Genomic DNA, 17,701 nt, shown 5'->3' on the forward strand with positions numbered 1-17,701 from the left:
CAGTGACTCTGCCAGACCCCAGGATTGTGCCAGTAGCATGTGGTGACTTCTCTGTGGTGCAGGAGTGAAATCCAGACTTGAGGTCTTTGGGACATCTTTGCATGCAAAAATTCAGGACCTGGGGTTGTACTCAGCAACAGCCAGCTCTGTCCTGATGACATTTAGAGCTGTCAGAATTGATGCTCCTCCCTGGCCTGTGCCATCACCTGTCCATCCATCCATCTGTTCCTGGGTCTCCATGTGTCATTACAATACAGGAACAAGGCCAGGACCTTAAAATGAACTCCAGCCTGTCCTGCACTTGCAAAGAATCCACTGTCTGTGCATAAATGGGGAAAAACCGTGGTATTTAGTTAATTTTTACCTCAAGGCGCCTCCCATGTGAATGCAAGAGAGGGTACCATAAACTGCTATTTAGCAGCCTGTGCTTGTTAAATTTGATCAACACAAGTTTTGATTCCCAAATGGAAAGAAGCTTCTACCTCCTGGAGGAGAAAATTTCCAGCAACTCAGCAGTCAGGACATACTTCAGGGATTCTGTATGTATTTTGAGGTTTTTTAGCTTCTGAGTTTAATTAAAGTTTTAGATTAATGGAGAATCACAGCTGGTATTTCACAGGAATGGCTGTGCTTTGCCTCTGGGCTATCTCTGCTACCCCAGCTTCACTGAAAGCTTCGCTTCTAATTGCACCAGTGCTCCACGTTTTGTTTCTGCAGTTGATTTAATGAAATGAGAGGAGCAAGTTTTGTTTGCCTGACAAAGCTCTCTTGGAGGCTTTGCAGAGATTATGCTGTCAAATTTTCCCAGGGTAATTTCTAGACATGGTGCAGTTTTTTTCTCCCCTTCTTTCCTCCTTCCCAGACTTCCCCCAGAGCCACCTGCAATTTTTTTTTTTGATTCACCAAAGATATCAGAGCTGGAAGAGAGGTATCTGCAATGCTGGCTGTCCTTCCACCAAATCAGCTCTGCTCTCTGCCAGGCTCTGGGGGTGGAAGAGGGAAAACATGACAAAGGGGAGAGTTTTATCCCGCAGGGGACAAGCAGCAGAGTGCGAGATGCCACCAGTGATCACTTTGAGGAAAGGCTGTGGGTGCCCTGTGAGTGGCACAGCCTGAAACCACGGGAGGAGGGATCCCAGTGACGGAGTAAACAACTGTGACAGAGAGCAGGATCTGCTGAGTGTGGTTTCTGCCTGCTCAGTTAATATGCAAAATACCTTGAATGATAAAGAATAGCAGCAGTGGTTAATTAGGAATTCTTTGCATTTCATGCTCCTTCTCAGGCTCCAAAAGTGCCGTATAAGCATGAATTGCAGAACAGGGTGCTCCCGTGGGATGGAGGGAAGCAGCATGGGCACGGATTGACAGGCTGGGATCAATTTTTGGCTGTTGCTGTGGAAGTTGCAATTCCTGCCATCGGGGTAGGAGTGACACACAAGCAGGGCCCAGGAGCAGCGGCGCTGGTGGGACCCCAAACCCACCTGCAGGCAGAAGACAGACAAAAACCTATCCCTGGCACATTTCTCGAGTGGATTCCCAATGGGCTCACGAGGGCAATGCTCTTGTGCCGGGGAACAGGTGTGTCCTGGCAAAGGACACCCCAGGAATGCCGGCCCTCACTCCCCAAAGTGTGGGTGATCCCCAGAGACCGGTGGGGCATGGAAGACCTGAAAACCACCAAGGGGTACCTGTTTGGGGCTTAATTACTCGTCTTCTGCGAGAAAGGAAGATGGATAAAAGGCAAAAAAGCTCCCAAAGGCAGCACCAACCTGCGCTGTCGTGGGGGGGGACCCGGGGGTCGCCGGCGCTGGCCGGGATGCTGAGGACCGCGGGGGGAGCGGACGGGAAGAAAAAATATTTATTAAAATGAGCTTTCTCTTTTAGAAAAAAAAAAAAAAAAAAAAAAAAAAAAGACGAGCCGAAGGGAGCCGAGCGAGCCTCCCCATACCTGAGCGGGGCGCGGCGGAGGCGGAGCGGCGTTGCCTCCTCCTCCCCCTCCTCCTCCTCCTCCTCCTTCTTCTCCTTCTCCTCCTCCTCCTCCTGCTCCCGCTCCCGCCGCTGCCGCTCCCTGCGCTTCCCGTGCCCGCGCCCGGCCGGCCGTGGCGGGTGTAAAGGTCGGAGTGCCGGTGTGTCGGAGTGTCCGTGTGTCCGTGCGGCGGTCGGTCCGGCCGCCCGCCGCCCCCATGCCCCGCGCCTAGCGCCGCCCGCCCCGGCCATGTCCGCCGCGCAGCTCTACACCAAGGTGAGCGGGGAGGGGGCGCGGGGGGCTCTGCGGGTGCCCCCCCGTGTTCCAGCTGTCCTCTGGGGGGGCTGCGTCCCAGCCCTGGAGGGGCCCCGCAACTTTCCCGCACCCGCCGGGACGGCGGCCGCAGGTGCGCGGGATGCGGAGGGGGCACCGCCGCCGTCCCCCCGCGGGTCCCGGTCCCCTCCCGGTCCCCTCCCGGTCCCCTCCCGGCCTTTCGCCCACCCGTGTTCCCTGCGCTGGCGGGTGAACTTCGCCCGTGGGTCGCGGTGCTGGCGGCGGTGGCCTCGCCCTCCGTGCGCTCTGTCACCTGCGCGGCCAAAACACTCTCAGCCTCCCCAGATCCCCCTGGAATAATTCTTCCCTCCGGTGTTCCTAAACCGCAGGGGTGGAGGGGAGGAAGATGCGGTCCTCGGAGTCACAGAATCGCAGGTTAAGTGCCGTAACTCACCGAAACGCTTCCGAGGTGTCCGGTTTCCAGAGCCCTTTTTGTTCCACAACTCCTGGACGTGATCCCTTGGCAGGGGTGCGATGGGACGCGCCCGCTTCCTCATGGCAGCCAGGGAAGGTGACATGGCTGGTGGCCTGGCTGGGCACCGCGCCCCGGCGGGCCCCACGCTTCCCAGAGGGAAGCTTTGCTCTTCAGAAGTGATCGTGACAGTAACTGGGGGCTCAGGTGCTCTTTTTAAAGCAGAGCCTGGGGTCTGAACTAGAAAATGACTGTTTCCACTCTGGTTTTAGATTTTTTTTTTTGTTGTTTTGTGGCTGTGGGATACTTGGGTATTCCCGGCCCTCGGCCAGCCCGGGCTGTGGCTGCCTCCGGCACGGTTCGGGGCTTTCCGCTCCTCTTCCCAGGGAGAGGCTTGTGTCCAGAGAGATCTTTGCCGATTGACTTGTCCCGATGAAAGAGCTCCTCGCAGGCGGTGCGAGATGCCGCCGGTTCGGAGCGCTCTCCGATGTGGAGATGATGTGCTCTGCATCTTCCCGGGGCTGCGCGGGGGTGATGCGGGCAGCCGCGATCCGGGAATGTGCTCTGTCAAAGCCATCCACAACGCTGGGCAGGGGCTCGTCGGGACGAGTGCCTGGCTCCAGGGAAGGTTTTGCTGTGTAAGAGTGTCAGCATCATCCCTTGTCATACTGAGAATTTTGGTGGTTTAGGTTCTTCCTGTGACCGTGGTCAGCTCGTGGAGGTGCTGCCAGATTGGCACCAGGAGTCACTTTCTGTCCCCCGGGCTTAACTTTGCTGCAGATTTCTGCTTCTGTAACTCTTTTTGCCACCAGTTTTTTTTATGTAACGTGGGGGGTTGCCACGTATCTTTGTCCTTGGCTGTCGCTATCAAAGGAGTGCCGGATGAGTGGTGGCTCTGACGGCTCCTCCTCGCAACCTGTGGGGATTGCAGAAGCCCCGCTGGACTGAGCTGGGCTGTCTGTGGGCGGGATGACCTCCATCCTTCTCGGGGCTCACTTGAAAAGCAAAGTTTGGGAAACCTTTTTCCCCTTGGAAAATCCGGAGAGGAGCAGAAGTAAAGCTGTGGCTAAGCGGCTGTGAGGTGCCGACCACAGCATCTCTTAGGATGAGTGCATGGGTGTGATGGCAAGCGTCCCTGGGGAGGAGGGCGGCTGGCTCCCAGCGCTGTGTTACCCCTGCTGATGGGCTGATTTAATCGACCTGGTTAATTGATTTTTAACTTGATGAGCAGGTGGTTAACCTGTGTTGTCTTTTCTATGCTGCCTTGGTTTATGTTCCTGTTGATCTGTTGAACAGGTGCAGGCTGCCTCCTGGGGCATTGCTTTGGATCCTGTCGCTGTAGAGGGACTTTCTGATGAGGAGGTGGTGGGGATTTGGTGGCAACCTGTGTGCATTGTTAACTTTCGAATTATTTTTAATAACAACAAAGTTTCTCGGTGAGAGCAGGTGTTTCAGCACTGGCCCTTCTGCTGTTGCTTGTCAGTTTTGCAGGAACATTCTAGGGATGCAGCTGTTTTTTCAGGTGGTGGGGCCATGGGCTGGAACCCACATGGGCCGTCTGTGCAGCTGAGTCACAGTGAAATTTAGGACTGTCCTGCTGGGCTGTCTGCTGCATGGGGCCTCTGTGCCAGCTCTGGCCTTTAAAGCAGCAGGAAAAATGTTTCCTGTGACTTTGAGAGTACAAGAAAAAGATCAGAGAAGGTTTAAAACCCACAAGAATCCCAACAGCCTCGAGGTGCTGAGCCTGGTGGTGCTGGTGGCTGCGGAGGTCCCCGTGGCGAAGGGGATGTGTTGGTCTCTGGCGCTGGGGAAGGTCCTGGTGCTCACCTGCACATCAGCTCTGTGCAGGAGCTGGCTGCCCCAGTGCAGGGGTGAGGCCTCCTGGATCTCTGCTGGTGGCTGGGGCTGCCTGGGGGAGCAGAGGAGGGGGAGGCGAGGATCCAGAGCCTGTACATCTGTCTTGCTGAGAGCCTACTGATCCCATGTGTGCGAGGCACAGCCACAACTGCACCTTCCTCTGAGTCATTCCTCCTCCTGCTGGAACCAGGATGAGAGAAACTGCTGAGGAGCCACTTTCAGGCATCCAGGTGGGAATTCTCAGGTCTCCTTCCTGCTGAACTGCAATGGGAGCTGGTATGTGTTGTGTGGAGGGCCCTTAACTTCCACGTGGTGCTTGCAGAAGGTTTTCTGGGACCTTGTGAGGACATGGAGTGGTTTTTTTTTGGTGTATAAATTCGTCACCATGCTGATGAATTTGATGTGTTACATTGGCCTGGGGAGCACTTAGGCAGAAGAGGAACCCATCCTGGGAACACCAGCAGCTGCAAGCTTCTGCTGGAGGCCTTCTCTGTGGGATGCCTCGCCATGTCCCTTAAAGATCAGGGCTGACTGGTGTTTAATAGCCCCCACTGAGCAGGATAATTAATAGGTCTGCCTAATTATGAGCATGAGAGTAGTTCCAAAACTGCCTCAACCTTCAAGCATGTAGGACTTCACACTGGTGAGTAGTTATGGAGAGATCATTCTCTCTCCTCACTCCCACTGCTTTACCTGGGGATTATCTTGCTGTGGATTAATTTTGTGGTGGAGTCAAACAGGAGTTTAGTGCATGTCCCAGCAGAAAAGGAGTTCTGTGGTAGAGGATGCGGACCTGGTCCTGGAGCTGCTGGCACCAGCCTGTGCAAGAGGGATAGGGCAGATAGTGCTGTCAAGGATTGTCTGCAAAAACCTGTTCCAGATGGAGATCTAGAAGAACTTTGCCTTATTTGTGCATTGACCAAGAAGCATCTTTCTAGGGCTGCTTGTGCTGGCCCTGCTCCTGCCCTGATGTGCTCAGCTGCAGCACTGCCCAGGCAAACTGGCTGCTGCTGGGCAGGGGAGTTTCTCAAATCCTCTCCAGCTCAGCAGGAGGCAACTGAGGAGCCCAGGGAGCCTGCACAGGTGCCAGCGTGACCCTGCTGCGGGATAACGGGATGCTCCGTGGCCTGGGCTGGGCGCTGGGCAGGAGGGATGCACCAGGACATCCCAGGGAAGGTGCTGTCACCAGCAGCGGGTGGTTTGCAGCACTAAACCAGAAATTAGAGTTGTTTTTATGGCTGACCTTTGTTGTGTTGTAAGGTGAAGCTCTTCGTGTGACGAAAAAACAACTATAATTGCTTTGGCTTCTGATGTTCTGCTCTCTTAAAGGTGCTTCTTAAAATATGTTAATTGTCCTTGTAAGTATAGCCTCTGAACCTCATGCAAAATAGTGCTTCTGCCAGGCTAGGGAATAAGCTGTGTGTTTCTGCTCCTGGGCTGTTGTGCGGCTCAAGATATGCTCTTCAGAAGGTTTGCAAGCTCTGGGTAAATAAGAAGCCAGGGTATTTATTTTTCATATTATTTTTTTCCTCCTCTCATTGTGCAGAGTGGCTGCTATTTGCCAAGTATTTTTTTACAGACTGTGGAACCTGATGCATTAAAAAAAATCCTCTTCTAACAGCTAGTGTTGGGTATAGAAAACTCTCTGGTTTTCGCTTAAAGTTGTATTAAATGAAATAGCTGGAATGAATTGGTGGTTTCTGACCCTGGGGAGAAACTTTTCAGAAGTGCATAAATGCTGCCAGTGTGATCACACACTGATTGAGTCGATGAATTGGCATAAACCTTCTGGCATAAAACCTTCTGAAAATTACTTATCCTGCAAGGCTCGGGGAGGATTCATCCTTAGTGTGTGCCTGTGTGCTGGTTTGGGGCTGAGGAGCAGCTGGGAAGGAGAGAAGAGATTTTCTGTGAATTGTGGAATTTGTGGGAATAATTTCTGGGAATAAGTGTTGGGGACTGAGATTGTTTGGGGTTCAGTCCCAGGACATCCACAGGATGCTGCAGAGCTCCTGAACTCCTGATGCTGCCATTACAGCTCCTGTTAGGAAAAGCAGGTTATAGCTGAGGGGTTTTGTCTTCTTTTCTTCTTTATTTTAGATTATGAGAACATGTCTGGGTCATGCCAGGAAGGGCAGGGACAGCTTGGGATTTTTATTTAAGGATGCAGCCGTCTGGCTGAAGGAGCTGGGTCCATCGGCATCCCCGGGCTCCTCCTGATCCTGCCTCATTATGAGCTGCAGTGGCAGAGAGAAAATCATTGAAATGTAAACTCTGATTGCTCCAGCCAGCTCTCTGCAGCTGGGGACTGTGCCAAGGGCACGGCCAGCGCCGCAGCCGCTCGGGGCCCCCTCGGCTTCCCCGCGGTGGCACGGCGGAGAGAAAGGCAGAGCCAAGCCTGGGGCTTAAATATCCTTCAGTCCACTGGGTCTGGGCCTCGAGTGGGTCCAAGGGAGGTGAGAGATTGTGGTGTGGGGGGCAATTCCCTGCCTGGATGGGCAAGGCATGGCCAGAGCTCACCCTGTGCTCTCCTGGCACTGTGTGGGTACATGTCCCACCACAGGGCATGCTGCTCCAGGGGCTTTGTGCTGCAAGAATAACGCCATTTTCTTCTCTGTTTGTGCAATTTTTTGTCTCACTTGTGCATTTAATAGCCCTGTGCTTGGGTCAGATGAGAGCCATGGAGCCAAGGAGCACGGAGCTCAGCGCAGGTGCTGGGGCACAGCCTCAGGACTGGTTCCAGCAGGGTTAATTAGCCAGATCCCAGCTGTGTGCCCTCTCTCTGGCTGGGATTAATCAGCTTGCTCTTTTAAAAAACTATTTTTGAGAATTCCTGCCCTGATTCTGCTCCAAGGGTGTGAAACTGTGCTGTGGAAATCCCGGTGCATGCAAGCCCAAGTTGCAGTGGTTTGCTGGGTTAACTCCAGGGTGAAGGATGGGAGCAGCAGTGGGTCTGAGACGGTGCTGGGCTGGTTCTTACGGGATTGGGTGGGATGAGTCGTTCCTGCCCTTTCCTGCCCTCAGGAGGGAGTTTATCCGAGGTTATTTGTTACAGGTAGCCTGGCTGCTGTTGAGGAATGTATTTGCAGGGGAGGATTTTTGCTTTGTTTTCTTTCTTGCTGCCAGTTATCAGGCATAGAAAATAATGACCCTGAACGTTAACTCATGCATCTCTTCTGGTGACCAAGAAAGAAGGCCGTATATGTTTGTGTTTTTACACATAGATGTTTAAACTTCTCAGTTTGCTGTAAAGCAGTGCAAGTTGTAGATGTGTTGCACTTTGACTTTACGCACCAATTAATTTGAAGCCCTGTCCAAAACAGGAGTAATGTACCCTTACTGTGGTAGCTGTCCTTCAGGGAATCCACAGGAGTAGCCCCACTTGAGCATGAAGGTGGACTTTGGACCCTCCTCTGAGCTCTGAGTATAATAAATATCAGGTAATGCCGGTGAAACTCTGAGTTGGGTGTTTTTGTCTGGTGCTGTTGCCTGATCTTTGACCCTTCCTGCACTGGTGGTGGTTACAGGAACATCAGAGTGAACCACAATCCGGGTCAGGAAAATGACTGCTGTTACTGTGGCGAAACCTCAAGCTGTGGCAGACACCTGAAATGTTTGCAGAGCACTTTAGGGAAGAATTTGCTACTTATCAAAACTGAAATATGTTCCCTGTGAGCTTTCTGTGTCTCGAGCTGGTTGTAAAAAGCAATTGCCCTCATACGCTTCTGGCCTGCTCTAGGACACATCTGTGTGGGTTTGGGTTGCATTTTGGCTTAGACTGAACCTTTAAGTATGAGCAAGGACCTGTCCAGAGATGGTGACAGGACTGGGAAGGACCAGGCTTGGTGGGTGATGGGCTTTGTGTAGCTTTTCTCTCATAAACACTCTTAATGCGTTGTCTGGGTCATGGTCAGTTGTACTAATAAAGCTTTTGAGGGTTTGGTATTTCTGCTCTTTGTTTTTCCTGTGGTATCCAGAGGGTTTGGAGAAGAGCATCCCTACAGGGAAGAGCCTGCAGCCTGGAAATGTGACTGTTTCTCCAGCTGTGCTGTCCTTTTGTCCTTGCTTTGTCCACGTCTGAAGTCTTCTCTGGCTGACTGAAACCTGGGAATCACAGGAATGAGTTCAACATGTCCAAGTGTGTGTAAGCAGCACCAGCCTCTGAACTCTGACTGTGAGCAGTGTAAGCCCTTGGTTGCAGGTGATGCCTCCCAGCCCAAGGCATGGTGCAGGGTGGTGGCATGGTGGTGCAGCTCCAGGAGTGGTGGTGCAGAGTTCAGGAGCATCCTGTGGATGTCCTGGGACTGAACTCCTCCAGCAGTGTGTGCTCCTCACCTGCCGTGCCACCACCCTTTGCCATTTTTAACCAAATCCCGTCCCATTTTTCTTTTTTTAGTTTCCATTATTAATTTTCTCCTCCCTGAGCAGAAAGCGCTGCTCTTTGGCGCTGAGGTTCAGTCCCCTGTGTTTGTCCCTGGGAAGCCAGCGGTGCTTTGCTCTGGCAGTTCCAGCAGATCAGCAGCAGCACTGTGTAACCCCTCTGGCTGCCCTCCCTGGCTCTGCATGGTGCAGGGCAGGTTGCAGGATGCCCTGTTCATGTCCTCCTTGATGTACAGCCCTCACCTCCCTCCCATCATGCTCCCACATAGGCACTGTGGTGGCACCACTGGCTGGCCTTGCCTTCTCTGGGTGCTCTGGTTGTTTGGTGCTTCCATGGACCCTCAGTGGGAGATGTGTGCTGTGTCCTGGAATCCCAGAATGCTTTGGCTTGGAAGGGACTTCAAGGATCATCCAGTCCCACCTCCTGCCATGGCAGGGACACCTTCCAGTGTCCCAGGCTGCTCCAAGCCCTGTCCAGCCTGGCCTTGGACACTGCAGGGATCCAGGGCCAGCCCCAGCTGCTCTGGGCACCCTACACCTCTGGAAAGCCTATGTCCATTCTGACTTTTGGGTGTTTCTCTTGGCTCTCATCCACAAGTCTCCGTTCTCCACGTGCTCAGCTGTTCCTTGAGAACGTCCTCTCAGCATTTGGGGTTGACCAACCCTTCCAGACCACAAGCAGTTCCCACCCTGAAGGACCACGGGCAGCCCATCAGGGGATGAGTTTCCCTTGGTGTCTCCACACCTCGGTGGAGCGCTTACACCCAGCTCATGCATGCCTTCACCTTTCCCGTGAATCACTGCCCAGCTCCCTGCTGGAAGTGTCGCGGCATGCAGGTGCTGGCAGGATGTGCTAACCACCACTTAGAGGCTGCTGGGAGTGGCTCCTGGGTGAATCACGGCTGGCCGCTACTTATCACAATAGCACCTTGCACCTCAGGGATGTGGCCCAGCCAGTCGCTGCGCTTCAAAGGGAAAAAAGACCCTTGATGTGTTTAAAGATGGGCTTTTTAAAAATCGTGGGAATGTCCGGTTTCCTCTGGAAGCCCCGCAGGGATGGTTTCAGCTGGCACAGGCAAGCCTCCAGCTGCCAAAGCAGGTTGGGTGTGAGCAAGCACCTGGGGCTGCTGGCCTGTGTATTAGCAAATGAGCATTGAAAAGGGCTTTAAACATAATAGAAATAAAAGATCTGATCCCTGTGCCTGCAGAGGAGCTGGTCCTTGGTGCTACACCCCAGGCAAGCACGGTTGGTGTAAGCATATCTCAAGGCAGCCAGTGGATGCCAAGATGCTGAGATGACAGAAGTTGTAATTTTCAATCTAATTAAGCTGAGTAACTCCTTGTGGATTTATGCTGCTTAATTACTCTGTGAGCTCTGTGAAGCTGGGTGCTGTGGGTACTGCAGGTCTTTGCAGGGAGAGCCCAGAGAGTGCCCTGGGCATGGTGTGGGGCTCATTCAGGGACACAGCCTCCTGGTGGGATGGGCATGGAGAGCTGGAGGTGGCTTTCACGTGGCAGCACTGGGCTACTGTGATCATGGGCTGCTGCCACATCTCCTGGCAGGACCATGTGTCCTGTTTTGGTGACAGGTTGGAGGAGAAGGTTCTGCTCCAGAGCCACACGGTCCTGGGTGGGAGGTGGGTGTAGGAATGCTGGTGTGGCTCTTGCCAGCCCTGCCACAGCTGTGGGGTGCTGTTTGTTGCTTAGCTGATGCCTCTTTCACCGTGGTGTTCAGTGGTGAGAAATGAAATAATGAAAGATATTGAAGATGTAGAGCTGCTTCTCCAGAGCTTGGTTGGTGTCTCTTGTCCTTGTGCTGTCCCTTTGCTTTCCTGTCTCACCTGGCCTTGGGAGAAGTCAGTTCTCTGCTGGGTTAGCCTGTGAACACCTGCACTTTCATCTTGAAATGGTACCAACAAGGCACGTTCTGGCTGAAGCAAGGAGGGCAGGTCTGTGTGAGGTGTGAACATCTCACCCGTGGGCTGGTGTAGAGCTGCCCTCAGGGCTGTCTGCAGGTCTGAGCTGGGGTTTTCTTCCCACGTCCTTCAGGGAGCAGAGGTTCCAGGGTGACCTGCCCTTGGCTCTCCTGCAGCACGCACTTGACGGCCTTGGCCAGAGATAAGCAGCTCCTATCTTGCTCCTGTAAACCCTAGAAGTACCAGGTTTGAAATCCGCTGTGCCCCATTCCCTCTGTTTGTTTTCTCTTTTGATCTCCTTCCCAAAGCCTTTGTTTTTGTTTGGATCCTGCCCCCAGTAAGGAGACACGCTTTTGCTTTTCCTCCCGTGCAGAGTGGTGAGAGAGGTGCTGATGCTTTCTCTCACCTGTCGCAGGGAAAGGAGGCAGAACTGTTAAATAAAACCCTTTAAAAACAAACAAGAGGGAAGGAGAAAAATCGAGGTGTCTTAAGCCTGCAGGTCTCAATTCCCTAAACCCCTGGTGCTCAGGGCTGAAGATGCTTTGGGTGCAACCGGTGGCAGGAGCGGCTGCGGAATTCAGCTCGGGGCACTCGCTGCTGCCCGGCCCCTGCTCGTCAGGGCTGCTTTGAAGCCTCGTGTGCTCTTGCCAAGCCAAAATAAACTCGGAGTCGAGGCTGTCAGAGCTAATCTTCGTCTCTCTGCACTTTGCCCTCCCTGCTGTTGTTCTGCTGAGGGATGGCTGTGCTCGCACCCCTGGGTTTCGGGGAGCTCTCCCAAGCTTGGGGACTGTCCCCACGGTGCCAGGTGGCTGCAAGAAGCGCTGAGCAGCTCTGGGCAGCCTGAGCCGCCCATCTGCTTGGCCATCAGGGTGGGCCTGAGCCACCCTTAGTAACAGAACCTGCCGAATTTCCCTTTCTCTGTGCTGGAAAAGGTGGGGATGGCTGAGGCTGCTCCAGGCTGAGCGATTTGCAGTCCCCAAAAACCAGCTGCAAGCAGGCTTCTCCTCCCTGAGCACTGCTCTACCCAAAATAGAGCTTTGCATCCCCAGGTCCACCGCCAGACATTTGAAACAGTGTTCTCACCCAAGAGGAACCTCCCTGGGGCCCCTCTTTCTTCTTTTTCTATGTAGATTTCTACACCACACACTTTTTATCTTTGGATAAAAAGCCGGTTCTCAGAACATTCTGTTTGTCAATGCCAAAAGGTCTGTAGGCTCTCTCCCTCTCTCATTCCTCTTTTTTTTTTTTTTTCCCCCTTAATATTATTTTAATTTATTGCTTTATTTTTTGACTGGAAAGAAGGTGCTGTCTCCTGCCAGCCTTTGCTCTGGTGCAAAGTTTCAGCCCTGGGAGGTCACGTGAGGTAAATCAGCAGAATACAAACCCTGCTGTTAGTGACTAAACTTTGCCCGGATCTCACCTAATCTCCAACCTCGCATGTATTTAAGAGCTCCAGCTCTTTTCCTGTGAGGAGAGAGCTCAGCCCCAGATCACCACCGGCACAGCTTTTGTCCCTGGATCCTTCCAGGGTCCTGGCATCCTTCTGCTTCAAGTTATTTCTAAGCCCTTTGGATGTAACTCATACCTGAGTAATTGTTTGCTGTTACATCCCAGTTATTAATTAGTATTTTCTTTCTGGGGTAGCAGGTTTGCTGCTTTATTTATTTTTTTTTTTCTTTTTTCCCCTCCCCCTAGTCTGGTAGGATTCTGCTGTAATTTTGAGTAATTTGAGAGGTATTACTCAACTTTAGGCTGTCATTAACTCCCAGCAGGATGTTTTTTGGTGTCCCTGTGTGAAGAGCAGGCTGGATGTTGTGGCTGATAGAAAACCTTCACAAAGTGTTTTAAACACAAGTGAGTGGGAACACTCAGCTCACAGCTAGTGAGGTTTCATCCTCCTAGCAGCTCTGAAGGCAATTTCTTGTCTCTCCACTTTCAATACTAATGGCTGAATATTTCCAAAGGAGAAACCTTCCAACAAAACGATTTAATTTTCCTCGGAAATATTTTTGGGCACAATCTGTTGGCGACTCTTTTATCTGGCGTGCCATCTCTAGGCTTATAACCCTCTTTGATGTGGGTCATTCAGGGGAAAAATGGCATTACACACTACCTCAATCATTCAGATGTCAGAGAGGATATTGCATTTGACTAATCGGGGGAAATTTGGGAAGATTTAGTAATGCCAGGAGACATGACCCACTTCCAGTTAAACGCTTTTCAGACAATAGAGGTTGTGCTAAGTGGTGGGGGGAGGGAGAAACACTCACAGAGTAGAAAAAATTAATAGTTATTTATAATTTTAAATCTTATGGTGCTGACCCTTTCCTAAGGTCAGAATGGGCTTGCTTTCTTTTTCAGTTTAATTTTTTTTTTTTCTGAGAAAAGGATAATACTGATACTAACTGGTTTTCAACAGATGGGTGTTACCTGGAGATGGCCACCCCTGTGCTGTGGACACCTGTCACCTCTGGGATGTGGCTGAGGGTGTTGGGAGCTGGGGCCCAGCCGTGGAATATGGTGTGGAATTGATTTCGACTGTGCCAGCTCAGGAGGGTGCCCACCTGATGATGTGCATCCTAAGTACATAAAGAATATTAATCCACAAAACAATATTTAAGTGGTTTTTCTATGTTCCAAACCTTCAGTGTTGCTCATTCCTGATCCTAGGAGTGTCTGGGCAAAACCAAACAGAAACTGCAGAGGTGCAGCTCTGTGATGTTGTACAACCGTGAGTGAGGTGGCCAAACCTAAGTTTGTAGTACATAAACTTTTTCTTCAAAGGCAACAAAAAAGAATATTCTTTGGAAAGGTAACTCCATAATTTTTAGCGCTGCAAGTTCTGTCAAGCAGCTTGTGGCTGTTGCTTTGTGCAAGGCTTTATCTTTGCAACCATGTGAGCCGAACAAAAGCAACTTACTCTGCTTAAAGCTTATTAAACCCCTTATTAAAAATAGTTCTGTAATCCTTCTGGAGTATGCCAGCAACCCTTGTGTCTCAGTTTCATATTGTAGCTAAACTCGCCTTGTAGCAGTCTGCGAGGTGCAGATGTGTGATACTGGAAGGTCCTGGTGTGAACGTCCAGCGTGGTGGAGCTGCTGCTCCATCAGAGCCTACCTGGAACTGGGAGGATGAGCTGTGCTGCACGGGCAGCGTTTTGGGGCAGGAATCCCACCCTAGGAACGTGCTGGAGCTGCTGCTGGTTTCTGGAAGGGGGTCCAAGTCTTCAGCCTTTGTTGCTGTTTCCGCAAACAGGCTTTTGTGTGATCGTTCAGGTGTAGGTGTTTTTTAATGCTCTGTTTTTGCCTGCAGCCAGGATTCCACTGCTCTCTTTCCACAGTATAAAATCCACTCTTGTTTTCTGAGCTCTTCCCCGAGAACTATTCTTTGAAGAGCCACGTTATATTATAACTTGAAGCTTAGAAATAGGCTTCAAGTGTCTTTACCAAGCAAGTTAGCACCTTCCTCGTGTTAAAATCTTGTTTCTTCTGCCTTCAAGCTTCAGAGCCAGTAGACTGACGTTTTTTTGGATGCATCCCTGTTGATAAATGCTGCTTTTACGTGCAGTTACAGAGATCGCTGGAAGAGACGCAGCCCTGACGCTTGTCTAGATAAATTAATTTCCTTTGCACACACCTCTGGGTATCTGAGCTGGTCACTGGGGGCTCTGAACTCTGCGTTGCCCCTGTGTCCTGCGAGTGGCTCAGGAGGAATTTGTGAAGCATTAGCGGGGGGTGCTGGATGCCCGGTGCTCGTGTGTGGAGGCTAGCTTTAGAACAAGCTGCAGGCCCCATGGCCTGCCAGACCTGCCTGAGAAGCTAGCCTGGGAATTTCATGGGAGGATTCAAAACAATCCTCAAAGACAGAAAACAACTGCCAGGTGCTGTTTGTCTGTTCCCGTGTTTTCCTTGCAGGAGAAGGTCAGGGGGTGGTGAACCCCACTGACCAATGATGGTAATGTAGCACTTTACTAACCAATAAGAGTTTCCTTTCTGTACTTTCCACGAACTAGTCTATATAACATGGCTGAAGCAATAAACTAGAGATTCTCTCCTGTTCTGACTCCCTTGAGAGTCCGTGTCGTTCTTTCCCGCTGTTCCTAATTAGAACGACACTCGTGTGGCGTTTGGGTGGCTCTGGAGCAATGGGCAGGCTCGGGCTGGGCAGGAGGGTTGCCTCCCTGGTGCCTCCCTGCTCACTCTCACCCACCTGGGAAGCAGCTGGAAAGCTGGGAACAGCTAAAACGTACCTGGGATCTGGGCAAACCTGTCCTGGTGTGAGGCTAAACTTCAATATAGTTAATTTGTCTGGAAAGGGAAAAGGCCAGTTTGGAAGGACTTGGCTTCACTCCTCCTGCTCACACAAAACAAATGTAATTTTTCATGTCAGGGCAGAGCAAACAGGTGCAGGTCTGAACCAGGGCTCATATTTTGAAAGCTGAAGAGCTTTTGAAACACCCCAGCAGATGTACCAGGCCCTGGAATCTGCCTTACCTTCTTTAACGCCATAAACAGCCCTGACCCTTGTCTCTCACAGGCTCTGTACATAATTCATGTCTGATTTGAAAGTTGGCTGCTCTGTTAACACACTTGTCCGTGACTGATGCTTGGAGGAGTCTCTTGGGAGCTGCAGTGCCCATGCACAGGGATTGTGTTCGACGGTTGAGATGCATTAAGGATGTTCAAGTTGTAGGATGGAAGCGGGCCAGTTAAAAATGGAGACACAGCTTTTCCTACCCTTTATTTGCAGGCAGAGCTTAGGGACAGCTGAAGGCACCAGCGAAGTCTGTGTGGGTTCTGTGCTCTGGCAATAAACCAGCAGTGAGGGGGTGGCTGGTGTGTCCTTCATGCCACAAACCCTGGCTGCACTGAGCGTGGGTGTGAAAATACAGCAGTGGCCTTTGGCTGCTGAGCCAGCTGGGAACATTTGTGGGCCTGGGGTGACACCTGAGATCTTGAGGGGTTTCTTATGTGTCCTTTCAACAGCCAAACAGCTGGTGCTGGGGTGATGTCCTGCAGCTGTGTCCCTTGCTGTCCCTCCCGCCAGGCACGAGCCTCGCTGAGGCCTTCAGCTCTGTGAGGATGCTGTGAGCCCCCCGAGCTGCCCTGCATGGTGTTAGCAGCTGCTGAGCTCCCTGCTTGTCTTAAACTTCCCTTCCACGTGCTCACAAACCCTCCCACTTCGGGGGATTTCAGTGGTTTCTGGGAATGTCTCTTGCATTTTATTCCTGCGGACTGAATGTAAGGCACTGGGGATAAATTTACTGCAGCAATAAAACACAGGTTAGGAGTGATAATGATATTATTAACTGTGGCAGTCTGTCTCACTACTGGAGCAGCCTCTATCCTTTTCTGTGTTGTGATGAAGAGAGATTTGTGGCTTATTTTTCCTGTGTCAGTGCCAAATGAGATGTGGGCTTTCTCCTGCACATGCAAACCCTGAAAAGAGTTCAGAAGTGTTGGAGGAGTGGGGAAATCCCAGCTCATGAGCTTTCCCAGACAGTGCTCCTGGCTGGAAACAGGCTGTGGGGATGCTGAGGTTTGGCTTGCCTTGAAACAAAGCCCAGGCCTTTGCCAGTGCTTTGCTGGTAGATGGACAGAGGGGAAACCTCCTCTCTGAACTGGCTCGAATGCCTTCTGAGCAGGTTGAACTGCTTTTCTCTGACAAGGGCTTTTGTGAAAACCAGTCCCTTGGGATTCCTCCTTGGGAGATCAGAGCTGGCTTTGTGGATGTGCTGTGCCCAGGTCCTGCTGTGGCCATCAGCGCTGTCTTTGCAGACCTGGCAAAGACCTGGGGTGTGTTGCGTCCTGAATGAGTTGGCTTCTCTGAAATGCATCAGTTTGGAGCTCAGATCCACAGTCCTACAGCTGGAAATGCCAGCAGCTGAAGGAGTATGGAAATACAGGGCTTCTGCACATCTTCTGTGGGGAAATCCCAGAATCACAGAAGGGTTTGGGGGGGAAGGACCTTAAAGTTCACCCATTGCCACCCCTGCCGTGACAGGGACACCTTCCAGTGTCCCAGGCTGCTCCAAGCCCTGTCCAGCCTGGCCTTGGACACTGCAGGGATCCAGGGCCAGCCCCAGCTGCTCTGGGCACCCTGTGCCAGGGCCTGCCCACCCTCCCAGCCAGCAATTCCTTCCCAATATCCCAGCTGGGCCTGCCCTCTGGCACTGGGAAGCCATTGCCTGGCTGCTGTCCCTGCAGGCCTTGTCCCCAGTCCCTGGGCAGTGATTGAAACCAATGGCTGAGGGCACCCAGGAAGATTCATCGGGAGGTGAGCGCTGGGCTGAGCTTGGCCTGCTCTGGGGTTACTTGGCATGTGGCTTTCCAGGCTGATGCAGGGGACATCCTGTCGCTGGAAGTGACCCCGATTTGCAAATACAACACAGGGAGGATGGGGAGAGGTGGGGAAAGCAAATATTTGCCTTTCTGCAGCTGAATCCACCTCGCTGATGCTCTGATAGATCCCGCTCCTCGCACATTTGAGTCTCTGCTCTTACTAGAGTATTTTTGTTTATACAAAGTGGGTCTTATCTCCGCTCTGGCTGGGAATTGGGAGGCTGTGCTCAGACAGTGCCTTTAATAATGCCTGATAAGGGCTCGCTGCCCCTGGCAGGGAGAAGGAAAGCCAGCCTTGCTGCCTTATCAGGGAGCAGCAAGGGGAGAGGTGCCACAGGGAGGAGCGAAACAGTGGCAAAGCCTGGTTTGGTGTCTTGGGTGCAGAGGGTGGTGTTAAGTTTGGGTGGCACCTCTGCATGGTGACAGCACCATGCCATGATCCAAACTGGGATTTTTTTTTTTTTTTTTTTTTTCTTCTTCTAAAAGAAAGCACCTA

The 17,701-nt window shown here is 51.9% G+C and overlaps 1 protein-coding gene across 1 annotated transcript in view; it reads left to right on the plus strand.

The window, feature by feature from the left end:
• The first annotated feature begins 2,074 nt into the window (after positions 1 to 2,074).
• Positions 2,075 to 17,701, plus strand: part of MYO5B (myosin VB) — a 145,804-nt gene continuing 130,177 nt past the window's right edge. The window contains exon 1 of the mRNA XM_058827205.1: positions 2,075 to 2,242. Within this exon, the coding sequence (XP_058683188.1) occupies positions 2,216 to 2,242 (27 nt within the window). The 5' untranslated portion in view covers positions 2,075 to 2,215. The remainder of the gene's footprint in view (positions 2,243 to 17,701) is intronic.

Source organism: Poecile atricapillus, chromosome Z (assembly GCF_030490865.1).
Source record: "Poecile atricapillus isolate bPoeAtr1 chromosome Z, bPoeAtr1.hap1, whole genome shotgun sequence".
Taxonomy (NCBI): domain Eukaryota; kingdom Metazoa; phylum Chordata; class Aves; order Passeriformes; family Paridae; genus Poecile; species Poecile atricapillus.